General features: G+C 52.9%; 8 protein-coding genes across 8 annotated transcripts; 4 read left to right on the forward strand and 4 right to left on the reverse strand.

Annotated features, from left to right (window-relative positions):
• Positions 1-411: 411 nt before the first annotated feature.
• On the forward strand, positions 412-1,868 carry BU26DRAFT_326317 (uncharacterized protein). The gene is made up of 5 exons (XM_033822129.1): positions 412-863; positions 914-1,122; positions 1,173-1,218; positions 1,267-1,563; positions 1,613-1,868. Exons 1-5 carry the CDS (start codon positions 530-532, stop codon positions 1,762-1,764), a joined length of 1,038 nt encoding a protein of 345 aa, XP_033683066.1. The 5' UTR covers positions 412-529; the 3' UTR covers positions 1,765-1,868.
• On the reverse strand, positions 1,781-2,643 carry BU26DRAFT_605597 (uncharacterized protein). Its single transcript, XM_033835606.1, has 3 exons — positions 2,482-2,643; positions 2,376-2,435; positions 1,781-2,328 (listed from the first exon to the last, which is right to left on the reverse strand). Exons 1-3 carry the CDS (start codon positions 2,621-2,623, stop codon positions 1,973-1,975), a joined length of 558 nt encoding a protein of 185 aa, XP_033683067.1. The 5' UTR covers positions 2,624-2,643; the 3' UTR covers positions 1,781-1,972.
• Positions 2,644-3,403: 760 nt separating this feature from the next.
• Positions 3,404-5,590, forward strand: BU26DRAFT_458144 (multicopper oxidase). The gene is made up of 3 exons (XM_033824966.1): positions 3,404-3,593; positions 3,655-4,190; positions 4,238-5,590. Exons 1-3 carry the CDS (start codon positions 3,515-3,517, stop codon positions 5,312-5,314), a joined length of 1,692 nt encoding a protein of 563 aa, XP_033683068.1. The 5' UTR covers positions 3,404-3,514; the 3' UTR covers positions 5,315-5,590.
• Positions 5,591-5,703: 113 nt separating this feature from the next.
• BU26DRAFT_595928 (ABC transporter Cdr4) lies at positions 5,704-10,606 on the reverse strand (the record flags this gene model as incomplete). Its single annotated transcript, XM_033834958.1, has 10 exons — positions 5,704-6,210; positions 6,259-6,722; positions 6,779-7,335; positions 7,384-7,461; positions 7,512-7,824; positions 7,880-8,422; positions 8,477-8,896; positions 8,948-9,936; positions 9,995-10,301; positions 10,505-10,606. The coding sequence occupies 10 exons, from the start codon at positions 10,604-10,606 to the stop codon at positions 5,802-5,804; spliced, it is 4,182 nt and encodes a 1,393-aa protein (XP_033683069.1). The 3' UTR covers positions 5,704-5,801.
• Positions 10,607-10,612: 6 nt separating this feature from the next.
• On the reverse strand, positions 10,613-12,528 carry BU26DRAFT_595932 (cytochrome P450; the record flags this gene model as incomplete). The annotated part of the gene is made up of 4 exons (XM_033834959.1): positions 10,613-10,888; positions 10,937-11,454; positions 11,504-12,265; positions 12,320-12,528. 4 exons carry the CDS (start codon positions 12,526-12,528, stop codon positions 10,674-10,676), a joined length of 1,704 nt encoding a protein of 567 aa, XP_033683070.1. The 3' UTR covers positions 10,613-10,673.
• A 1,022-nt stretch (positions 12,529-13,550) lies between these two features.
• BU26DRAFT_551462 (uncharacterized protein) lies at positions 13,551-14,902 on the forward strand (the record flags this gene model as incomplete). Its single annotated transcript, XM_033832104.1, has 3 exons — positions 13,551-13,622; positions 13,669-14,128; positions 14,316-14,902. 3 exons carry the CDS (start codon positions 13,551-13,553, stop codon positions 14,900-14,902), a joined length of 1,119 nt encoding a protein of 372 aa, XP_033683071.1.
• A 721-nt stretch (positions 14,903-15,623) lies between these two features.
• BU26DRAFT_531510 (cytochrome protein) lies at positions 15,624-17,072 on the forward strand (the record flags this gene model as incomplete). Its single annotated transcript, XM_033831032.1, has 2 exons — positions 15,624-16,015; positions 16,064-17,072. 2 exons carry the CDS (start codon positions 15,624-15,626, stop codon positions 17,070-17,072), a joined length of 1,401 nt encoding a protein of 466 aa, XP_033683072.1.
• A 1,064-nt stretch (positions 17,073-18,136) lies between these two features.
• BU26DRAFT_519831 (uncharacterized protein) lies at positions 18,137-24,365 on the reverse strand (the record flags this gene model as incomplete). The annotated part of the gene is given in 8 exon segments (XM_033829154.1): positions 18,137-18,327; positions 18,379-18,380; positions 18,397-22,874; positions 22,940-23,081; positions 23,138-23,365; positions 23,489-23,551; positions 23,614-23,893; positions 23,946-24,365. Coding segments are annotated over 8 exon segments (5,309 nt in total), but the record flags the coding sequence as incomplete, so codon positions are not given.
• Positions 24,366-24,450: the final 85 nt, after the last annotated feature.

Below are 24,450 nucleotides of genomic sequence, written 5' to 3' on the forward strand. Positions count from 1 at the left end.
CCGAGGCACGTGACTTGGCCTTTCACCACCAGCTTTCATCCACTTGCGTTAGCAAACATTAAGCACATACTATGTAATTTCTGGGATTCCCATGTGCGTCTAGCCTTGAGATTCATTCATCGAGATCATACCGGGACGCCATCTTATCGATAAGCAAATACGAGGGCAACGTCGCGCGACTCTCAGCTGCATCTTCATCGCATCCCACTATAGGTGTCGAGGCGACGATTCTCACATGTAGTTTTCAGACTTCGGCTCTTCACTCCCCGACATGTTGGCAAAATGGCTCTTAGCCCGCAATGTCAAATCGCGACAGCTCAGCAGAAGATGTGGCGAAGAAGCCTCGCAGAGAGAAGGTACAGGTCTCAGGTGAAGGCCATTCCGTCGTACTTTCCAGTTGCGATTTTCCCTCGCTGGTACAACCGCCTTCACGCCGCTAGACTGCTCACGGCATGACCTCAACGTCACCTTTTCTTTCCTCCCCCCACCTGCGTGCTCGCCGAGGACCCCGACAGAAGATATCAACACCATGACACTCGACCAGTTCCTCGCCATGTACGCGGTAATCTTCGCCTTTTTGGCGCTTCCTACTAGAGGACTCGCTCCTTCCAACTTGGTCCGAGTGCGGGACATGTCCGATGCCGCTCACTCACTCACAATAGTCGAAGCCGATTCAGAGACGACTGGCCTGCACAAGAGATGGGGCACCCCGCCTCCACCTCCTTGCAGCGATGGCGACTGGCAGGCGTACAAGAACAAGGGCTGCACATTGCTTGCCATGATTGCGGGCGATGATGCAAAGGCCGGATCATTGTTCAAAGAAAATCTGGCTTCTGCGGCGAGCGAGTTTCAAGACTTTCCCGGTAAGCTTCAGTTCATGTTACTCTGTTCGAGCTGACTCATTATAATTCAGGCGACTTGGACAAGTGGGACTACAAACGAGACACGGATACCTATTGCGACATGAGTGACAGCCAATACGGCATGGAGACGGCTCTAAAGGGGCTCGGCATCTCTACCGAAAGCAAGAACTGGAAGTGTTACAAAGTCACTCACGGGGAGCTATATGGCCGAGACCAGCTCAATGATCAAAAATACGATGTGGATGGCAAGACATACCGGGTAGGTTGACTCACCTTGCGTGAATTGAAGACCCGTTGACAAGTCTCTAGGCCACTGGGGCTCAATACACCTTTCCCATCAATGTCAACGACGGCGGTACGTAAGCTCTTATGATGCCATATTCTTGCCCTAACTTCTCGCTAGTTCTCGTGATTACAAAACAGTATAGCCCCGAGCATGAAGGCCAATACCGCAGTCCACCAGTACAAGGGGACGGGCTGCCCAAGCTCAAGAGATCGTCCGACATTTCATTTGGCCAGTGGTCCATTGCCGCCAAGGACAAGGCCAAACAGATTCGCTTCATCATCGTCTGGTCCGTCAGAAATAGGGCCACGCCTTCCATCATACGGCGCGCTCTTCAGAGCGTCGGACAGGATAACCTGAAGAAGTACCCTCAGTCTTCTTTTGACATCACGTCCGATGCTGGCAAGGCTCTGCTAGGTAGGCCTCGCCCTACACATCGTTTTGCGTGAATACTGACTTGGCGCAGGCTCGCCAAACGGTGTAGGCGTCGCTTACTTTTTGGTCCAGCGGAAAGCGCTGTTTGGAGAGAAGAAGATCTCCAAAGTGGATATATTTGGCCATACTAGCGTGTTGGCTGCCTTTGACCCAGTCATGGTCTTTCACCTCGAGGATGCCTAGCCATTAGTGAAATCGTCTCTAGATGCCTTGAGTGGTACCGGAGAACTTCGGACTCACGAACATTGACATCAAAGATATAACTAGGCAACCAAGCGGATAGTATGAACATGTTCGTATCCTACTTTCTGCGACTGATTTGTTTTGCACTCAGACAGCAGGTCGACCAAATCTACCCATCACAAAGAGCGACATCGATAACAAAGTCGTACTAGCGACGACGGCTAGCCGGGCTCGAAGGCGCAACCCTCCTCAACGTGACGGGCACCTGCCCGCTCGCCGTCTCGTTCCAATACAGCGCATACACGCCCGCGCCCGTTTCCAGAGCCGTCCACATCGTCTCCAAACTCCCATCGGTGCCAATTAATATGGCCGTGTTGCCATAGAATGAAAAGCCGGTGGTGATATGAGTGCTGTCAGACGAATTCCCACTATCCAGGAACCCAACGCGCATATCCGACGACCCCGCAGCCGGCACGAACATGGTTACGTTGGACCAGCTGGGCGTGTGAGTGGTGTTGGTGGTATTGGGCGAGCCCAACCACGTCCGGTCGGTGCCCGTCGAAACTGCCCATGGTCAGGAATCGAGTAAAGGGGGTACTTGGGATGCTTACAGATTACCGCGGCGGCGTCGGTGCTGTTTGACAGGTTTGGATCGCCGACGTAGGCGTATCCTTGAACCAGTTAGTGGTATTTCTCCTCGTACTGTGAAGAGCTTACCATCCGCGTAGAAGAGAGTCGGGCCGCCGATTCCTTCTCCGTATGCGTAGAGCTGGAATGTTTCTGATGTCGCGCGTTTCTGTGCGCCTAGCACGAGGAAGGGCAAGGCAGTTGCCAAAAGAGCGAGCTTTAGAGCGGACATGACTGAAGGTGAGAGTGTGAAGCGAATGGAAGAAATTTGGCAAGCTAAGAAGAAGCAAAGATACAGAGAAAGTTCAAGACGCCCGAGGTGTCGCGATGGTCAAAACACGGCGTGAATTCACCTTTTTGTGCTTTGCCGGCCCTTTGCTCGGACATTTGCAGTGCAACACGCATTCAAGCACGCAAGTACTCTTGAAGGCCGCCCCGCTGCGTCCACGTCCCTACCATGCGCGTACAAAGGGGCACGGCATCATTGCGGCGACACCAACCCAAAAATCTCCGATGACGAACATCTTGGCGTATGCTTGTTTCAGTTTCAGCCCAATAACACCACTGTTGGTGGACGTGCGTGGACATGTTTCCGCATTCGTCCACTTACGTTGCCGTTCCTGAAAATGTTTCACGTGGGGGAACCCCTGCTCCACAGACGACGCGGCCACATCAGCCTGGTTATCGGGCCGTCATCGGCTAGGCAAAAAGTTCCCAGGGTATGCATTGATCGCGTCCAGGTGATCTTGAACGTCTATCCTAATTTTAGCGATCAACACTCCATGTAGTTTGCGCATATCAGAAAAGAATGCCGACAATATGCCGCGCGTTGTCACCTCATGACTCGATTCTACGCATGCTTTGGAGACCCCTTGGCCGGTGGTGACGATGCATTCCCACAGATTGCCAAAAAGAGAAGAGCCATCCATTTCAGGATGAAAGAGCAGAAAAGGGAGAGGAGAGTGACTACATAAAAGGCATCAAGCATGTCCCCGCCAGACAGTATCCTCCCATCTTCGCTCACTCCCTTCTTCGGTCCTGACTGAGCGTTGCTCTCCTTTTATTCCATCATTCATTCTTACCGTCGTCTTTCTTTCATAGCGTCTTGATACAGTTCACCGCGATGCTCACTCAGTATCTCGTTGGTATATCGACCGCCTTGAGTGGCCTCGCAGCCGCACTACCATCTTTTCATCATCTAGGTATCCTACCCCTGAATGTGTTTCATACCGCACATGACAGGATTAGACTAACACGTACTAGAAAATAGAGCAGCGTGCTCTGGCAACACGGCGAGCACCCGTTCGGAATGGTGCGATTACTCCATAGACACCGACTACACATCCGAAGTTCCCGATACTGGCGTCACACGCGAATACTGGCTCGAGCTTACTGATGTGACCGTCGCACCCGATGGCGTGTCTCGGTCGGCCATGGCCGTCAATGGATCTATACCCGGACCGACGCTCTTTGCAGACTGGGGCGACACTGTCATTGTCCACGTCACCAACTCCTTGACCGACTCGCAGAATGGTACTAGCATTCACTTTCACGGCATTCGACAAAACTACACCAATGACCAGGACGGAGTGAGCTCCATCACCCAGTGCCCGACCGCGCCCGGCAGCTCTCTTACATATACTTGGAAGGCCGTGCAGTATGGATCAACATGGTACCACTCTCACTTTGCTCTGCAAGCCTGGGAAGGAATCTTTGGGGGCATTGTCATCAATGGCCCTGCCACGGCCGACTATGACGAGGATCTGGGTATGCTGTTTCTCAATGACTGGGACCATCAGGTATGCATCCGACGTCAAGACTACTCGCAGAAGCTAATCGAGCATAGACTGTCGACGAGCTTTGGATTAGCGCCGAGACGAGCGGTCCCCCAACCCTCGACAACGGGCTCATCAATGGCACCAATACCTACGACGATGGTGGATACCGGTTCAACGTCTCGTTCACTTCGGACACGTCGTATCGTATGCGCCTCGTCAATGCTGCCGTCGACACGCACTTTAAATTCATGATTGACAACCACACAATGCAAGTCATTGCTTCGGACCTGGTACCAATCGAGCCATACAATACCACCGTGCTCGACATTGGAATGGGTCAGCGGTACGACATAATCGTCACAGCCGACCAGGCTTCCACCGCCGACAGCTTCTGGATGCGCGCCATCCCGCAGTCTGCCTGCTCGGACAACGACAACGAGGACGACATTCGCGGCATCGTGTACTACGGCGACACCATCAGCACGCCTTCCACCTCGGCATACGACTACGACGACAGCTGCGACGACGAGACGGACAACATCGTGCCGTACATCACCAAGACTGTAGACTCGTCCGTCTCCTCCCTCGGCGAAGAAGGCGCAACCGTCGCATTCAACTCTGACAACCTGTTCCGCTGGTACCTAAACAGCACCACCATGGTCGTAGACTGGGAGGACCCCACGCTCCTGCAAATCGTCAACGGCAACACCAGCTTCGAAACCGACGACGCCGTCATCCAGCTCCCCGACGCCGACGAATGGGTCTACGTCGCCATATCCACCACCCTCGCCGTCCCGCACCCCATCCACCTGCACGGCCACGACTTTTACATCCTTGCCCAAGGCACGGGGACGTACGACTCGTCCTCCACGACGCTCACTCTGGATAATCCTCCGCGCCGTGACACCGCTATGCTGCCGGCGTCTGGCTATCTGGTGCTGGCGTTCGAGACGGATAACCCAGGCGCGTGGCTCATGCATTGCCATATTGGCTGGCATACGTCAGAGGGCTTTGCGCTGCAGTTTGTCGAGCGGTATGATGAGATTGTGGCGTTGACGGATGCGGATTCGCTGGAGAGTAATTGTGACACTTGGACGAGCTATCAGGAGGAGTATTCGATTGAGCAGGATGATTCGGGTGTGTGAGGAGCGGTGCGTTGTGAGGTTTTTAGCATGTTTCGTATGTTACGAAGAGAATTGGCAAGCGCTACAAAAGAGGGCGTATATGCGTTGGCTTCGTGCCGGAGAGGACGCTGAGAGTGGCGGTTTGGATTGTGGCGTGGTCCGGATTCATGAGTCCATTGGAATATTCTCTTTTTTCTTATCCTGTCAGAGTCGTATATAAACATCGTTCAAGCAAGCTCCCTACAGCGCCATTGCATACATCGGCGTTATAGTCAAAGAATCATTTGCGAATCGCATACACTACTTTGCCACGCTTCCGTCCTCACGCGAAGCACTCAAGGAGTTCAAGTTCCTCCACATGGGGTGGCTCAAAATCCAGATGAGAGAGTAAGTCGTCTCTCCAGTATGCCTTGGGTTATTACCCGCTGAAGGCTCGGGACGAGGTTTCCGCAGGCAAGAGCTGGGCCATGGAGCGTGTATCGCGACCCACGTACCGCTATTACAAGTATTATAACCTGTTCCCTCGCCGTATTCTCGTAACCCAGTATATACCAAATGTCGCAGCCATGTTGAAAGCGACATAGGCGCAGAGAAAGCCGAAGTTTTGCCACTTCTGATCGACCTGAACACCGTTGGCAACAAGAAACTGGTTTGTCTCAGACACCGGACAATATCGGCAATCCTGGTCTCCACCACCCTCCTGGATCGAGCCACCGGCGTATTTAATATAGGGACCCAAGTACTGTTCACAAGTCTGACCTGCTGGAGCCGAAATATGGAGAAGCTCTGCGCTCGAGCAGGTGACCCTGGTATTTGCCAGCCCGGCGACAGCGATGCCTCGAACAAAGTATGTCAGCGGTGACACGCGGTACATGAAGATCCAGAAGCGAGGCAGCTCAGATGGTGCAACTAGAACACTGTCTCAGTCAGCCCCTTGAGTCTTAAGGAATGAGCATTAGACATACCCGCAGAAGATAAGGGATAGGTAGAAGAAGAGTGTCGCGATCTGCACCGCTGTCTCTGCGTGCTTTATCGCGATCCCTACCGCTTGCGATAGGGTCGAAATAAAGAGACAAAACAGCCAAATGATACCAAACGTCAGGGCACCCCTCTCTACGGCTGTGAAGGATGTGTCGCCGTTTTTCCAGAGACCTGTCGGGTAATACCAAGTGACAAACACCAGCACGGCCGAGAACGACTGCCACACGAGTTCCACCAGGATGTTTGAAGCGAGAAAGACGGTCCACGAGTAAGTTCTGGATCTGTACTCTTGAGCTTCAAAAAGGTCGCGATTTTCGACTAAGCGTGGGATCACCTGCTGGTCGATTGTGCTGAAAAGTTGTGTCAGAAGAAATATCGAGAAGACAACGTTCTGCAGACCCTGTATGTCTTGGGGCGTCATATAGAACGACAGTCCGGTACAGAGCGCCTACGTAGATCGTTCGTCAGCTCCGTGAACGGCAAGGACCCTCGATGCAGACTTACCACGCCAACACACAGCGCGACTTTCGAGTAGATATATGTTGGATCGCGCCAATAATTCTGAAAGATCCGTCCCACCGTGAGGAGTAATTGTAACGATAGCGGAGCAGCATATGTTCTTGGCTGCGAGGATTTACTTGGAGCGTCCCCTGGCTGAGAGGACTGCAGTTTTGTAAGGTGCCGTAGCACTTCTTGCTTCTCAAAACTCTTATCCCATATTCGGCTCCATTCACATAACGACTTGTCTTGTTGGTCGTCGACCTCCCTCGTCTGGCTAGTCACATCTAGGACCCACTCGGCGGGATTCCTCCGCGGAGGACAAGGGGAAGCGCCGTTCTTCTCGAAGTACTGGATGAGAATCGATGCGTCACGCCCAATATCTCCAAAATAGAGCGTTTTGCCGCCTTTCTCGAGCAGGAGTAGGCGATCGAAAGTGAAGAATAATTGAGATGACGGCTGGTGGATTGTACAGACGATTGCTTGGCCGTTGTTCGCCAGGCGGCGAAGCAGCATGCATATCGACCATGCTGTCTGACTGTCAAGTCCCGAGGTAGGTTCGTCTATGATTGAGTTCAGCTCATAATCTTACATAATTCGTTGGCTCTTACCTAGAAAGAGAAGTAGATCCGGTTTCGCCACCAATTCAACCGCAATGGTAAGTCGTTTGCGCTGTTCCACATTGAGACCTTTCGGCGTAAATACTGACGTTGCGCTACTAATTGGCAATGGGACGCACCTTTCCCAGGGATACCGACAATTCCCTCCGCGTACGGTTCCATATCCAACATACTGATGACAGTCTCAACATAGGCTAGCTTCTCCGCCTGTGAAATTTCTCTCGGTTGCCGTAGTAATGCGCTGTAGCGGAGAGCCTCGCGCACAGTAGAGGTTGGCAGGTGGAGGTCATCTTGCTGGACGTAGCCCATTCTGGACTGGAAACTCGCATCGCGTTGATAACCACCAATATAGATCTCACCTGTGACAACCCCAGTCGATGTCCGACAGGCTAAGGCGTTCAGTAGAGAGGTTTTTCCAGCGCCAGTGGCACCCTACAGTGGAGTTAATGGTGAGACTTAAGTATGTATGGGAGGAGGAGCAACTGACCATTAACGCCGTGAGTGAACCAGGCTCCACCCAACCGTTCATATCAGTCAGGATATCTTTGGTTCCATCGCCCGTCTGCAATTGATAGTTGACATTCTGCCAGTGAAACGCGACGGAAGGCATCTCCTTATCCCCAAGGGAACCCTTCTTCTTCTCCGTTTCTTCACCGCCCAGGATATCTGCACAACGCACGGACCGGTTGTCCTCCTCATCCTTTGGCATATCCCTGATCTTACGACTCCGTTTGGGACCCTTCAAAAATGGCAAGATATCTCCCTTGGACCGTTGTGCGGGTATATATTCAGCCGCTACCAGATGCGCAGTAGCGAAGGTGATCATCAGCGTGACCAAGATGGCGAAGTTGCGCCAGAGGTGATGGTGTACGAAGCCGTAGCGCAGCCGAAGGTAGTCCGAGCCCCGTACGTTATCGCTGCCGGGAGCGGCTCCGATTGCGTTGCAAACATTTGCTAAGGTATGGTTATACGATTCGTATGCTGGACCCGTAGGCACGGTAGCGAAACATTCAAAACTGCGTCCACGAAACTGATTCTGTTAGCAGGAATGCCTAGAGGCAGCACTTGGGGGTCTGACTCATACCTCGTTGATCATCAGGCTTTCGTACGCATACGCAATCGGATTCAGCCATCGAAACCACCCGAGCCAAGGCACCATATAAACGCTAGGAACCACAAAGCCAGCGTATGTGATGAAGAGTAGGATCAACATGGCAACCGGCGCCATTGTCTGTGCGCTAGTCCGTGAGGCTGATCCCACCATCCGAAAAAACATCGACATTGTTACAACAGTTACAAAGCAGAACAATAGATAGATGAACCATGCAGACACCGTCCGACGGAGATTCGTCATAAAGTAGATCGGTATGTTGAACATAACTGTAGTGATAATCTTGTTCGGAAGATCACAGACAATAGACGCACAAGCCTCGGCCGCAGGCCGATAGAGAATATATCGGTGGTGCTTCTCAACGACTGGACGATGTGCCCACATTGTGAGCACCTGTAAAAAGTGAGTACGGAAACTGGATACAGCTAATTGAACACGACTTACCTCGAAGGCCGGAGTCAGGGCGTTAATCATGATGGCAAAGAAGAGCAGGACTGAACGCTTTTGAAGGCTTTCGGTGGTTTCTCCGAGGTTGTAAAACACGCTGCCGGTAATGATGGCGATGATGGTGTTGCCAACTATGCCTGCAATGACAGGAGCCAAGTTATTGTGTAGGCGCAAAAACCCTCTTCCAGCGCAAGCTAGGACTTGACGATGTACCGAGATCGTGTACGCAGAACCGCGTTGGGAATTCAGCGAACCCTCAACTGACACAGGATGCTTGTCGAGAAATTCGTGAATGCGAAGCTTGAGCGCCCGAGCTTCGTCGCTTTGTGCCCAACATCGAGCAAAGTCCTCTGCTGACCGGGGGACACGCCCCTCGCAACGCGCTCGAGCAACCCTTTCGGCCGGATTCGTGAGCGATGTCAGAAAATCGGCTGTCGTTGCACGGCTCGGCCTCTCGAAACCCAGACGATGGAAATACACAGCAGCGGAGCTCGTAGGACCGCAGTATATTTGATGCCCCTCGTATAGTAGCGTTACGTTGTCAAATTGCTGGTACATCTCCTCCGAGGCTTGGTAGATGCTCATGAGGACCGTTGATTTGAGAGAATCAGTCGACGCTCTGAGAAGCTTTACGAAGCGCACAGCAGTCAGGCTGTCGAGGCCTCGGGTGCTGTTATCCCAACATTGGACCTGAGAGCAGTTGAGAACCGCTTCTGCGATGCTCGTTCGTTTCCTCTCTCCACCACTGACGCCGCGTATCATGGCATTCCCAATCCGTGTATCAATGGCAGAGTCCAAGGCAAATAGCCGCGCGACTGCCGTGCTGGAGTTCTTCCCTTTGCGGCTCTTGAGAGGATCCTTTTCTCGAGTAGTCGCTGCGAAGGCGAGGGTTTCGCCGACGGTCAATTCTGGAAAGTGGATGTCTTCTTCAGCCATGTAAATGCGCTCGGCGGGATACTTGCGACGCATCAAGTCGTAAGAAATGCCTGGTCTAGAGTCAGGCCTAGAGACTTATCCACTTTGCTGGGACTGGATAGGACATACCTTGGTAACTGATTGTGCTCTTTTCCGAAACACAAATGCCATGCGTGTCCCCAGCCATTGTCTTGAGGAATGTTGAGCACCCACTGCCAGGCCTTCCGAGCACGAGCAGCATCTCACCCGGACGAACGAGACCATTGAAGTCGTGGAGGATGTCTACAGGCTTCGGGCCGCGCCGCCTCAGGCAATCCCAGAAGGCGACGGTGCTGCTTAGGATACGAGAAGTGAGCGTATGCTGGTAACGCTCCTCGGAAGCATAGCCGTGGACTTTGAGTCGCTCGAAAGCTATTCCAGCCTCAAAATGCGCACTCTGTGAGCTATCCATCTTTGCCGTGACTTGGCTAGAACACGGCTGGTGCCAGTAGGGTGGAGGGTTGATTGATTGAGGAGGGTGGGCAAAGCTGATCGAGGTAGAGGCCGAGGAACTAGGCCGCGAAGAGAAGCAGGCAAACAGTGTCACTAGTCACTCGAGTCACATGCGCGGAGCCAGGGATCAAAGTGCGGCGCGGTCACCGGGCGAACCGGCGCGTCGGGTTTCTCGTTAGTTTGCAATTCAAACGACTCATGACCAGTCCAGATGTGGCCTCGGGGAGCTAAAGAGCCAACTGGCGCCATGCCTAATGCATCCCTTGTACATATGTTTTCCCTGCCTCGTTTCACACACCGACGCACGCTCCAATTGTTATACACGCCCTGCGCGTGCGACTTTGTGAGCCCTCCTACAAACTCGGAACGGCATTGCGTCTCCCGGCTTTTGGGTGCCCAATCCAAATTTTGCCGAACTCATTGGCGGCAATGGGGCCAAAAGCTCGATATCATATCGGTCGGCGATGAGGGCACCTGATAGTATGATTGCCGTCTTCGCCAGGAAGCGGCCTGGGCAAATTGCATGTCCCCCTGATAGATTGTTAGAGGTACTTTTGGGATGTGTCGGAGGATACTGACCACCATAGGGGATCCAAGATCCTTCAAGCCCATCCAAGTCAAAGGAACCCTCAGAAGTCTTCGGTCGGTCCGCCCCTGTCATCTCTCGACGCTTTGGTTGTCCCGTGCCCGGCTTTGTAGGGCCGCTTGAAGGGTCATGAGCGTAGGTGATAAACCGATCGGGCCAGAATTTGTTGACCGGATAGGTGCCTGCTTTGGTGTTCCAGAACCCCTCGTCCATATGAGAGATTCCAGAGTTGACCAGAGCAACTTTACCTTTCGGAAGCCACCATTTCCCAAGAAGAACATCCTCATGTGGCGAACTTGCCACAAAATATGTTTTGACGTACACTCTAAGAGTTTCCGCGTAGATTGACGAAAGAAGAGGATCTTTGACGAGCTTGCCTATGTCAAAGCCAGACGAACTTTCGCTACGTCGTCGTTGGTCTAACACGTTACGGACGCGAGCGAGCAGCCCTGGCTCGTTAAAAATGTGGAATGTATTGAACATCGCAGAGGGGACAATGTTCGAGACCGATCTGCGAGACATCAGTGTCAAAGGAGACCGAACCAGATCGAAGCACTCACGCCCAGATCAACCCAAGATCTGCCGAGGCAAGTGATTCATCGCTCTGCCCATCGACCCCCAGCAGGTCCCTCTGCCTCGAGCGCATCAACTCAGAGCCCCAAAACACGTCCCCATCGCCGTCTTCGTCCCTACTTGACTCGGTGAAGCTCCTCCTTGCGAAAGCATACCACGACGTTAATTGGTTGATGAGCTTGCGACGGTTGCGATATGCCCCAGGCATCATGAAGGACGGGAGTCCCCAGGCAAAACGGGGCACGTTCTTTTCGTATTCCCAAAAGTCGTCCACAAACGTTGGATGTAAGCGTAGTAGCGTGGGACCAAAGAGCGACTGCATGATCGACGTGCCAATATTTCGTTGGAAGAATTGGAGCAGATCTGGCATCTCGGTCCACTCTTCAAACAATGTCGGTGCACACGCCTTGTCCAAAATACTGCTGAGTCTCGTGGTGGTAGGCGCAAGGCCACGGCCAGTAAGTCCCCTGAGAAGCCCAGCATGCGTGATATAATCGACACGGTTGTGGGGAGACACATTTGTACCTGGATGGGGTTTTGGGAAGGGTCCGGAATCATCTGCTCTGTAGATCGCAAGAGACTCGCTATCCTGTCCACAGATATACTTGAGCGTGTAGACATAAGCCGTCATGGGACTGGCCAGCAGTTGGTGCTTCCAAATACTGCGGATACTGGCATAGTCTTGGAAGAGATAAACCTCGGTGCCGAGAACCGTCACTCGAGCGGCAGTGAGTTTCCCAGCATATGAACTGATATTCTCAGCATTTAAATCACTGATATGGGGTTGACGAAAGGATACGTACGTCGCACGCCGCAGAAACTGCTCACCGTTCCAGACAAGCGAAAGGAAACTTCCAAGGTACGGAATAAACGACGGATATCCTGGTGGAATCTGCCGCTCATTAACATTGCGATGTTGCCAGTGGTACGCAACCCATGCAAAAGCATAGTTGAATATGATCGGTACAACAGATAGTAGAATGGCAGTGGCAAATCCTCTCAACCAAGACATCACCAGGATCGCTAACGGCAGGAGATCTTGGTTGAGAAGAAAGGTGATCAAAGCCATACTAGAATCGCAAACGTTTTGTCACTTCGAGAGTGTAATATAAGGAATATTTTTCAAGGTTATTTAGGCAAAGGGGATGGTATCCCGCAGAGCAGTACCGCGATATATATACATATCAGAATGCAAGCTGGCACCAAGCTCAGCCTCAGGACTCCGAGGAAAGGCTCGCACCGTTCCTTCCTTTATCTTGTCACACCGCATCTAGATATCGTTCCATTTGTATCTGAACATGTAGGCATACGACGTCCTTGAAATTAAATCTCTACGCCGCTTTCCTATCGTCCGTCGCCCCAAAGGAGAACGCTGCGTGACCTTCCGTTTCCTATCTTCTAGGTTTCCAAGGGTCGCCGCGTCAGCGCGCTCGCAAGGTTTCCTAAAAGCACACAGGCAGCACAAAATCATATTCGCCACCAGAGAAGCGAGACTACCCTAGCTACAACCTGAGCGTAGGGGCGGGAGCGGGGCTAATAATCCTAGCTATGAACCTGCATGCATATGCGTGTCAGATTGCGGGACGCTATATAGGGTACCCATTAGTTCTATATATGTATCCTGGGTTCACGCGCGGCTCTCCCCGAGGTCATCTTCATCGGTAACTGAAACGACACCCTTGTACAATTGAGTGCTCGTGACTTCGATCCACCTTCTAGAAGGCTGTGGCGGCACAGCCGCCCGGTAAATAACGTTCAATGCTCATTGGAATGGGTGGCTGCCTGGCGGATACCCGTTGATGCTTACGGGGTACAGATAATGACTGCAGGAGACGTAGCACGCCGAAAAGCCCGAGGGCTGCTGTACACGCCGACAAGATAGCAAGGGGTATGTTTTCCGGTCTCCCTATCGTGGCGATTTGTTAAAGGGATAAATACAGCCGGCATGTCGGTGGGAATAATCATTTCGAGGGTGCCATTCAACCTAAAGATTCAATCGTTTGCTCGTTACTCGTTTGCAACTCTTCGCGCAATATGGATCAACAAGAAATTTCCATCACGGATCTCATGGACCAGCTGGCAACGGTCAAGATCACAACCTTTAAGGTACGTAGCAATCCAATTCCACCTGCCCCACACTAACAAGTGGTAGGCTGTGACCGGCCTCTTCTTTGCTTTATCTATTCTCTCCGTCATAGGCAGGATTGGAATACGGGTCTACGCCAGAAAAATGCCCTCCACCGATGACTACTTCGTATTCTTTGGGATCGTCTCTCTTACCGCCGCCACTGGAGTACTCTATGCCAACTTGAACAACATGTATATCATCCAAGTACTCTATGTGGACCCTACAATTGCCTTCAAAGTTCAGAGCGACGACCTCATGAAGGCCATCTCAAACTTCATGACGTACCAGCACACAAGCCTGGCTCTCATGTGGACAGCCACGTTTGCGGTCAAATTCTCCTTTTTGGCATTCTTTTGGCGGTTGATTCAGTCGGTTGATAATATTCGGAAGTATTACTGGTTTGTAGTGGGAACCACCTTTGCCTCGTGGCTTTTCGTTTGTTTCGAGCCCTTTATTCTGTGCTCGAAGTTCGGCCTCGAATCAGGTGAGCTGAGACTCTGGAAGCAAGACTGAAGACTGACAATGGAGCAGTCAAATGCAGCTATACGTACAGTAACACACTGTATTTCTCGATGACAGGCTTGGTGACAGGGTTAGATGCAGTCACAGATCTGATCAGCACGCTTTCTCCCGCGAAGTCCCCTGTGTGCGTGAAGCTGACAATCACTCAGTTGTGAGCATTCCGATCCTAGTCCTGCGTCAAGCGAAGATGAAGACTCGGCAAAAGGCTGCTGTTGGGTCTTTCTTGTGCCTCTCTCTCGTCATGATCGCATTGGCAATTGCGCGAGCCTCCAAGATGCGAGGCATCATAGCCACGGACATTCCTTATGAGCTTTTCTTGCAGTACCTCGAGGCCGCCGTCGCTATTCTCATGGGTTCGTTGACGGCGTACCGCACGTTTTTCGTCACCCAGAGAGAGCGCACGAAGTACCAAGAGCGAATGAAGAAGCCTTCGTACTCATTCAAGCACTTCCCCTTCCGAAGGCGGGCGCATGACGAGGTGACGCGTGACGAGGAAGGCGGGCTCCCTGAGGTTCCCGGTGCCACAATGACTGGAATGAGGACCTTCATCCGACGCAACAATCGGACGGCGACACAAGGCACAATGGATTCCCATTCTCCACAAACGAACCTCGGGAGCGAAAGCGAAATGGACGATCCGCAGTTGGATCAATGTGTGTCGGGGGCTTGTGTCACGGAGCCTGGCTTCGTGGACGATTCGCGGGCCTTGTCGCTCGGGCATACGGTTTCCCGCTAGGTCGCACGCAGTTGGGTGGGCCGTTTGATTATCAGGCCATTGTTGATGGCGGCATGTGCCCAGGTGCAGTCTGCAGTGATACTAGTTGACGTTACCGAAATTGGGGGCCGTGCCCATTCTGCGCTAGCGTCAGTGTAACTTACGGGTAATTAAATTGAACCAACGCACCGTGCGCAGTTAGCGTACAGTCGCTTCCCGTTCCCCCAACCACAAGCGTTGCCTTGACTTCTCAACGCTTCCTCTCTCCACTACTAGAGGTAGCAGGTTGCAACCCGCCTGTTCCACGACTGCGCCTAGAGCTTTACCGCGAGCCATCGATTCCATATTTCTTTCACAGCCATCCACAACGTTGCAGAAAACCTTCAAATTGGGGAGGTCATTCGAATGCTCCAGGGCACTTGACGTGACCGTCGCAACGTCATATGATGGCCGTTCTCAACGGTACTTCGCTCACACTTGCCGCAATCCTAGGCAGCGGCCTGCTGTACTTTTGCGCCAAGATTTACAAAGCGCGAGCGACCTTCTACCATGGCAAGGTCAAGCAGAAACTAGTGAGTACTGGTGCCCCCACTCGAACCTAACGGGTCGTGCTCCTCGTTCTAACGACTGATAGCCAATGCCAAAATGGAACCCCGTGTTTGGTCACCTCCTTGCTCTGGATGAAGCCTACAGAAAGTACAGCCTACCGGTGGACCTACATCGCCATGATCTATTCGGTGCCATGTCCAGAGATTTCCCAGAAACTGATGGGCTCTTCTACGCGGACGTGTGGCCCTTTATCAACCCGCTCTTGATTGTAACCTCGCCAGTATATGCTGTTCAAGCCTGCCAAAAGCAGGATCTGGACAAACCCGCGGACCTGGTATCGTTCCTGCATCCCATCACAGGCGGAAACACTATCTTCACGAGCAACGGCGACGAGTGGAAGAAGGCGCGCGCTGTGTTCTCGTCAGGCTTCAACTCGGCCTATATCTTGAATCAGACAGAGCACATTGTTCAAGAGGCGGAGGCATATGTCAACGTATTGGAGGAGCACGCTCGGACCGGCGACATCTTCCTCCTGGATGACGTACACGTGAAATACACCATGAACATCAGTGGTATCTTAACGCTGTTAGTACAAACCTCGACAAGTCAGTAGATGTGGCTGACTCCTACCAGGAACAAGAGATTAGATGCCTTGAGGTCCACGGATCCCTTCGTGTCAGCGATGAGGAACAACATCGAGTGGCACTACATCGGCGAGCTGAAGAGTCCAGTCGTTCGCTGGAGCCCGCTTATCCGAATATTGTCATGGTACAACAGTCGCGTAATGAATGGCTATATCGAAAAGGTTCTTGACCAGCGCTACAAGGACTGGAGAGAAGGCATGGTGACGGCCCAAACCCATCGTTCCGGCATCGATCTGCTGCTCGCCGAATATATCAGCTCGCGCAAGGACAAAGCTGGCCAGACTCTCGAACCTAGCTTCAAGAAGTGGGCGATTCCGCAGCTGAGACTATTGTTCTTCGTCGGTCATGATTCCACCTCCGCAACCATTTCCTACTCCTGCTTCCTGCTCTCTAAGCATCCGGAAATCCTGGAGAAGCTCCGGGCCGAGCATGATGAAGTGTTTGGCAAAGATCTCGCCGCACTTCCCAAGTTACTAAAGGATAACCCACAACTCCTTAACAAACTCAGCTACACGATAGCCGTCATTAAAGAAGTCCTACGCCTCTACCCTCCTGCAGCAGGCTTCCGCCTCGGTCAGCCTAACGTCTACCTCCAGGATGCTCAAGGCAACAAGTACCCAACTGAAGGCTGCAGAATCTACATCATACACCAAGCCCTTCATCGCAACCCCAAGTACTGGAAAGACCCGGATGCCTTTATTCCGGAGAGATTTCTCGTCAGCCCTGAGGATCCTCTTTACCCCGTCCGCGGCGCGTATCGTCCTTTTGAGCACGGTCTAAGGAACTGCCTAGGACAGACCCTTTCTATGCTGGACTTGAGGATTACTCTTGCCATGGTTGTGAGACGGTTTGATTTCAAGGTGGCGTATGGTGAGTGGGATCAGCTGAATGGCAGAGCGGGGACGAAGACGTTCCAGGGTAGGAGAGAGTATCAAATCGGCGATGGAGGCGCGCATCCGGCAGATGGGATGCCATCTCGCGTGTTCTTGCGGAAGTGAGAGATCGAGGATAGAAGATGGATTTCTGGGAAGGAGGACAAATTGCGAGCGATGTGTGCGGTGTGTTTTTTGATCCACGGTAGAGGTTTATTGTTTTTTGGGACTGGACTCGGATTCATATGCTTTGCGAACAGGGTCTGCAAAGCTTTCCGTCCAGAGGGTCACCAAGATGGCTTGCTCTCATGTGTTGACTGAATCGGGAGTCGTTCAATCGGTAGTTCTGTGGCGTCGATTCACCCAGCCTTTTGCTCTCGCAAATGAAAGCATGAATGAGCATAGGACGAAAAATGCTACAATGAATAAAATTGGTATTGCTACATGTCTGCATGCAGCAGCGCCGCGAGCAAGGCCATCATGATAGTTCCCCGATTTCTTCGGACCCGCTATACAAACCAAAGGATGGGAGATAACCTGAATGCCAGGGCAAATCGATGTAGCTTTGCAGTGGCCCTATAGGTTTTGATTGATTGATTTCTCTCGTTTTAAGTTACTAACCTATAGAGGTTACGCTGACTACGCCTACGCACAAAAGGACTCAAAAGACGCCAATATTAAGAGAAGAGAACAGGGTATCACAGAACAAGTGGCATGAGTCGACAGAAAATAACGGTTCGGGCGCGAATGACGAGGGCGAAGCCTACCACGCGCTGCGAACCATGGCACGAAGCTGCCAACGAAAAAGGAGCCCCAGAAAGCCCCTTAATAACAACGATGGTTAACCGAAAGGGCGTAAACAGCACCAGCAAAAGAGCTGCCGTCAGTGAGGGCGGACAGCTATGAACGCTGCGCGCGAGGCCTACAGGTATAAAACGGAGTCTCTTGCTCCCAGTCCACTACATCTTGCACAATATTCGATTGAGCAGCTTACACTACACACGAACGATGGCACCTCCGATTCTCCTCTCCGTCGAAGGACCGGCGAACTCTTTCTATCAGACAACACGGAACTCCCAGGCGGGCCTACGGCCCTATAGGTTGGTGTGATGCAGGTGTCGCGCCGTGCAGCATGCTTGAGAAATATAAAAATAGATATTATTTAAAAATAATACTTTATATAATACTATCTGCAGCGCTTATACATTTTGCTTTAGCGAGAGAGTCTCCCGCTATTCATGTTCGTTAGATCTGATAGGGGCCACGAACCTTAAACTCGTGATGCGGAAAATGTATATCTGCTCTGTGCTCGATACACTTGAAGCACAGATCAAACAAGGCGCAAGTCGCGAGCTCACTAGTGCACACGTGGCGGTCCCCGAATATGTACTGCAGTCTCAAGTGTCAGCACGCGCGTCTTGGGGGCACGATGTAGGCCAGGCGACAGTTGTGAACTTACGCAGCGGCAGCAATCACACGCTCCGCGCGTGCTCTCTCCCGCCTCGGTTGGCTTGTCTCCTCCGGCATCATCCGAGTCGCCATTATCCACTCTGAGCTCTGTTAGCGACTGGGATTCCCAGTCATGAAAGACTGCGACGTGATAAGGGAGCCAGCCTGCGGGGCGGATGGTCCTCTCCGTAATTCTGGCGCCTTTGTCGATCAGGATCTTCACGAGCTCGCGTCTCTCGGATCGGCACGCCCAGTGGAGAGGCGTCCACCCGTCGATGTCGGTCTTATTGATTAACGAGTCGGCGAGATTTTCGTCCTCAAGCACTTCTTGGACAAAAGAGACACTGCCAATGCCACAAGCCATGTGCAGAGCGTTGCGGTGTTGACGGTCCTCCGAAGCGATGGTTGACTTGTCGCTCGTGAGTTGCTTTGCTAATTCCCAGTCGTCACCTATCGTGGCTAGATGCAGAGGAAGCCGGCCCATCATGTCAGGCTGATTTTTCAAGTCACCCTGCTGGCCGAGAATGAGAGCCACTATGTCCTTATCCGCTGAGATGGCTGCGGCGTGAAGGGCGGTGCCCCAGTAACCATGGAGCAAGTTGGCGTCGAAGGCTGCTGAGCTGTCCAACGGCGCGGGAGTCGGGCCCTCTCCGCCCTCGCCGCTCTGAGGGGCCGGTTTCGCCCCCCAGTCGATAAGTGCCTTCACCTTGGCAGCGGGTTCTCTCTGACTAATGAGTGCGGCCTGGAGTGCCGTGCCGTCGTATCCTCCAACCTCGTTCACATCCATCTGATCTTTCGAATGCTCCCAGATTCGGCACAGTATCTTAGCCGAGCCGTAGCGAGCAGCATATTTAAGGATTGAACCTATCTCGAGATCGCCCTCACGCATGACGGGTTCAAACTCGTCCCAGACCTGGACAAGTGCATCAAACGAACTTGGCCGACCGTCCCTGATGACGAGGCGCATAACTTCTGTCGGAGTAGGAATTTCTTCTGGAAGAGATCCGCCCGAGGCCAGCCTCTTCATTTTGTCAAAGTGCTTCAAGAGGACCTTTAGGACACTTGTGGACGAATTCATCAGGGTGAATTCGAGGAGACTGGAGTAATAGGACCAGTAGTCAGACAGACGTGTTACGGCGCCATATTCTAGTAGCAGCTGGACCACTGCTTCATTTTCGTGGAAGATTGCTTCCGTCAACACTGACCTCTTCCTTTTGATTGGGGTTTCGGTCGATGCGCCTGCATCCAGGAGCTGCCTCAATGAGTCCAACGATGACGACAGCGATGCGAGGGCAAGGGGCGTCATGGCCGACTGGTTGACCGCTTCGATATTGGCCCCCCGCAGCAACAGGAACTGGACCACTCGGGCGTGGTTCGATTCGGCGGCATAGTGGAGCGGTGTGTTGGCTCCTTCGCCCTTGGCATTGACGCACTCCTCACGGGCCGCCGGATCTATGTTGGTGGCAGCCTTGAGAATTAGGCCCAGAGTGCGTTCCAGCCCGTTCTTCGCAGCGAGGATAAACTCAGCCTTGAGGTCCTCGCCGGACAGACGCGGGACCAGCAGCTCAACAATCTTCTGATGGCCACCCACCGCGGCCTCCGTTATCGGTGTTGATAACCGGTTGTCCTGTGCCTTCAGGCTAACTGACTCCCCCTGAGCGAGGAGGAACTCGACTACAGCCAAGTGTCCGTGGTCACAGGCGTAGTGCATTGCCGTTCGCATCTCATTGTCTATCGGCTCGTCGCCCTTGACGTACAATTGCTCGACGAGCTCGACAGCTCCGATCATCGCCGAGACCATTAATGGCGTCCGCCCTTTGGGATCTTTGAGTTTCGAGGGCTCTCGCAAATTCCTCATGATGGACTGGAAGCTCGCGCGCATCCGGTAGCACTCCACTGCCGTAAACAGAGCCTTTCCAATGATCTCCTCCGCGGCGACAAGGATCTTGTCCTCTTCTTGACCAACGCTCGCGAAGCTGTCGCTGCTGCTATCGCTGTCGTTACCATCGTGACTGTGGCGAGTTCGTGCAGCAATTATTTCCCCAACAACCACCGTGAGGTACTCTTCATAGACACGGGTAGCCACTTCATCTTTTCCGCTTCTCAAAGCCAAGAAGAGGGCGTAATTGTCGTGGCTCTTCAACGAGAGCCGGCAACCATGAATATCAAAAAGACTTTCCAGGGTCTTCAAGAATCCGTACTTGCACGCGAGCTGCAACGCTGACATGCTATCTTCCTCATCCACCAGAATCTTCAAACGCAGTGGCTTGAGTGCCTCGCTGAGGGCGAAGAGGCCTCGGGCCGACGTAATGAGTAGAGGACTGAACTGTGAAGGAGGATCTGTATCGAGCGTTTGATTTCCGTTTCTGAACTGAGCGCTTTGCATCAGGTCTGCTACCAGGGACGCCTGTCCTTGGTGGCAAGCGACGTGCAGAGCGTTCCAAGGATACGACTCTTCCAGAGGGAGAGGGGACAGATCACCGCTGAAGTTCAAAATCCTCTTCACAACGTCACTGTCGCCATACTCGCAAGCAACCTGCAAAGCAGTCCCGAGGCTCGATGGGCCAGCATCTTCCTGCTTGTGCCCAAGAGCGTAATCTGGAGCCATGGTCAGGAGCTCGATTGTTGCGCTTTCATTTCCAATGGCGATGGCAATGAGCAGGATTTCGACAAAGCTCTTGCGGAGGAAGTCACCGCTGTCGAACTTTGTAAGAAGCCGGGCACGCAGACTGCTAGGGGCAGCGGCGATAACTCTCTGCAGCATGCTGGACTGCCGGCAAGTGTGGTAAAGTGTCTCCTGGACACTGAGGATCATGTTGAAGTACGCGTCTTCTGGCAGGCGCTCACTTGCTATTCCAAGAAACAACCAGTCGAAGTCGTCCTCTGCAGCGAGGGGTAGTGTGGCCATACGGAATGAGATGTAGCAAGCGTCCCACGAGCTAAGTTCGAAGGTCTTCTGTACGACGTCGGGGTGGATCTTGTCCCTCAATCCTTCCCCAATATCGGGGGACCAGTATGATGATGCCAGATGTTGGATCCAAGAGTTCCGGTTGAAAAGAGGATTCCCGTCTAGCGTCCCGCGAAAGGCCTCGCCTGCATTGCTAGCATCACGCGTGCCTCGAAGGTGATGCTCGATCCAGTATCTAGTCGCATATTCTATTATAGCCCGGTGGGCCTTCGATGAGTTGGAACTGGGAGGCTCCGTGGCCCCATGATCTGCCGCCGCCTTGGTCTTGGACTCTGGATGGGTGGTTGCCGCCGGAGAGCGCTCTTGAAAGCGAGCCGCCGCAAGAGCAAAACAAGTCCGCGCAAGATGGAGCTCCGGGTTGAGACTACAGCCGGGGTGCTTAGCCCAAATGCCGCTCAGTCTCAACACGAGCTGTGGTGGTACCGAGACCACATCGTCCGTAATAGAGAAGAATCCCGGCAGAGCAAGCTCGAGGGCATGGAGCAGTATCCTACCATGCTGCATCTCGATCGGGATTGAGCGCTCATCAGCACACACAATCTCCAAGGCTTGTTCCATCTCGATGCGCGACAAGGGCCGGATAGCAAAGGAAGCCCAGACCATGGCGCGCAGTGCCCAAGTCATGCTGTTATCGATGCATTTCGACAGTGTTTGTTCCGATAACATGAGAATGTGGCCTGAGTTCGACGGCAACGTTGGCTCGGTTCGCGAGGCTGACATCTCCTCGTAGTGGAGCACGGCGTCATCATGAGTAGTGACCATCCTAGCCCACAGCTCGGTGGAGCGGTCTTTGATTCGGCCTTGCAGAGGACTTTTCCGTTCCTCTTCCGTCCACGCCGTACCATCGCTAGAGGATAGGTCGACACTAGGGGAGGTATCCAGGGCATTCAACCCTGTCTCTGTGTTCGGGGATGTGGAAACAAGGAGCCGAAATGAAATCTCTGATTCCTGCATTAGAGCCAAGATCTGGGCCAGGATATCTTTTCGAGAACTGTCTGAAGCGTAGTGGATCAGACAGTACGTGGCTCCGCGTTTAGGAATGAGAAGAAGAGTCCTCAGGCATCGTGCCAGAGCCCTCGACTTCCAGCGGCCGTCTACCCCAAGAATGGCATCTCTCAAGTTCGGGTAGAAGTGTCGGATCCACTGAATCAGACTTGGCTGCTGCTCCAGGAACTGGAGACACAGAGAGGAATAAAGCTGTTGAACTGTAGATGGTATTTGGCAAGGATGATCACGCCCCAGCCGAAGGAAGATGTTCGCTTTTCCCTCATTTGCAGTCGCAACGTGACTTGAAAACGAGTGGCAGAACTCTTCAAAATCCATACGTTCCGCCAACATCAGGCGGATGATGGCGTTGGAAGATGCCTCTTGCCACGTCTGGGCATTATCCTCGGCGAGAAAGAGCCGCAGGGGCTCTCCCCGTGACTTCCTGTCCACACTCGAAAAGCCTGGAGATATTCGCTGGTCAATTCGCAGCGTAGCGACGAACTTCCGATAGACCTTCCAGTGGCCTTTATAGCGCCAAGCGCATTCATGTTAGCGCATCGTCATTAAATGGGGACTGCGAGAAACATACGAATCGCTTCATCGAGCATTCTCTCCTTTACGAATTCTTGTTGCTGATGTCCCAGCAGGATGCCAAGTTGATAATGACTCCGCTCCAGCAGGACCGTCACTTCCGTGTCAAGTCCCACGGTAGCACAAGACGGGTCTGTAATCTGAGCCGAGGTTTGACAGCATTAGTAGAAGACGTTTCTCAAATACGGGAACTTACCAGATCGTGGTTTGGTGACCCGCTCTTCTGGCAAACGTTCATGACCCGGAAACCAGAACCCAGCTCCCTGAATTGGGCATTGAGGTGTTGTTGGTAGTTAGACATCTTTTCAACAAAGGCAGGAACCCACGGTCCCAGGAGCCCCCTGAAACATGAATGCAGGATACGTAGCGCGTTGACAGCCCAAGTCTGCGAATCTGAAGACCGGTGGGGCGTCCCGTAGAAGACCTATAACAGTATCCGCCGTCAGTCACTGACTACGGCTACCACTCCGGCGGGGAAGAGAGAGAGAGAGAAGGGAGGAAAGGGGGGAACGGTGGCCAGGGTGCCCAGTGTAACTTAGATACGCACTACTAAGCTGGTTTGATCGAGGATCATCCTGTATTTCTCCTTCAGCGATGCCGTGACCAATGCCTTGCACAAGGTAAGCTAGGCTTGATGCCGGGGTTAGCATGAAAGGCCAGGTTCTCCATTACCTGCTTGACGACCGTCCCTCCAAAGTCATACGTAAAGTACATGATAGACAATGGGGCTGCGGCTCCCTCTTCCTTCGTGTCTACTTCGTCAATCAGGAAGTCGAGAAAAGCGGTGGCGACTTGGCAGACGGTCTCCTCGGACGCGGATTCACCCACGACTCTCGTTGGGTCGTAGTGGAATGTCAGCTTCCGACTCTCGCCGATGAACTCTGGCAAAGACTCGGACGAGTCCAGCAACTGAGGGTAGGTGTTACCGTCTATGCCACTGACGAAAACCGCACTGCAGTTCGTGATCAGCTTGGAGGTACTAAGGCCAAGTAGAGGGTCCGTACTATGCTCCGGGGGGTGCAGGAATGCCGGAGCTCGAGACGCCAGGAAGACTGAACACTGGTGGCTCTTGCCACGGCGGAGGCTTGGTATACATTGTTGCCCTCACGATGACAGAACGCGTGAAGAGATTGTCATGTGCGATGTTCAGGCGACGGCGTAGTTTGTCCTTGTAGGGGACGAGAACCCGGAGCTGCAACCTCAAATACTGCAAATAAAGTCTGACGCAGGAGCACTCGGCAAACGAGATTTGGTTGGGGGTGTGCGAAAAGGCTGAAATCGGTGGGCTGAGACTGAGAAGCTGAGACGCACCCACGGCACCGCTGTGGAGGGTCGAGTGACACCCCGATTGGCTATCTGGTTGTCGGTGGTGACACGAGTTGCGTTATCAGCTTTGTAGATCATTGGCTCTTGCGATGTGATGTGTGCGAATTTCTGCGGGAGTCGAGGTCGCGCATGCAGCATGCCGCCTCACTCGGCTAAACCTGACACTCTCGAGTTGACTAAGCA

This window comes from Trematosphaeria pertusa (genome assembly GCF_010094035.1).
Source record: "Trematosphaeria pertusa strain CBS 122368 unplaced genomic scaffold BU26scaffold_8, whole genome shotgun sequence".
NCBI lineage: Eukaryota > Fungi > Ascomycota > Dothideomycetes > Pleosporales > Trematosphaeriaceae > Trematosphaeria > Trematosphaeria pertusa.

Excerpts from the sequence above, each read along its gene's own strand:
- BU26DRAFT_458144 (XM_033824966.1), top strand. The coding sequence starts at position 3,515 with ATGCTCACTCAGTATCTCGTTGGTATATCGACCGCCTTGAGTGGCCTC. Across the intron at positions 3,594-3,654 it reads ACCATCTTTTCATCATCTAG|AAAATAGAGCAGCGTGCTCT; the intron begins GTATCCTACCCC and ends AACACGTACTAG. Across the intron at positions 4,191-4,237 it reads TCAATGACTGGGACCATCAG|ACTGTCGACGAGCTTTGGAT; the intron begins GTATGCATCCGA and ends AATCGAGCATAG.
- BU26DRAFT_605597 (XM_033835606.1), bottom strand. The coding sequence starts at position 2,623 with ATGTCCGCTCTAAAGCTCGCTCTTTTGGCAACTGCCTTGCCCTTCCTC. Across the intron at positions 2,436-2,481 it reads GACTCTCTTCTACGCGGATG|GATACGCCTACGTCGGCGAT; the intron begins GTAAGCTCTTCA and ends AACTGGTTCAAG. Across the intron at positions 2,329-2,375 it reads CGACGCCGCCGCGGTAATCT|TTTCGACGGGCACCGACCGG; the intron begins GTAAGCATCCCA and ends GACCATGGGCAG.
- BU26DRAFT_326317 (XM_033822129.1), top strand. The coding sequence starts at position 530 with ATGACACTCGACCAGTTCCTCGCCATGTACGCGGTAATCTTCGCCTTT. Across the intron at positions 864-913 it reads CGAGTTTCAAGACTTTCCCG|GCGACTTGGACAAGTGGGAC; the intron begins GTAAGCTTCAGT and ends ATTATAATTCAG. Across the intron at positions 1,564-1,612 it reads TGCTGGCAAGGCTCTGCTAG|GCTCGCCAAACGGTGTAGGC; the intron begins GTAGGCCTCGCC and ends GACTTGGCGCAG.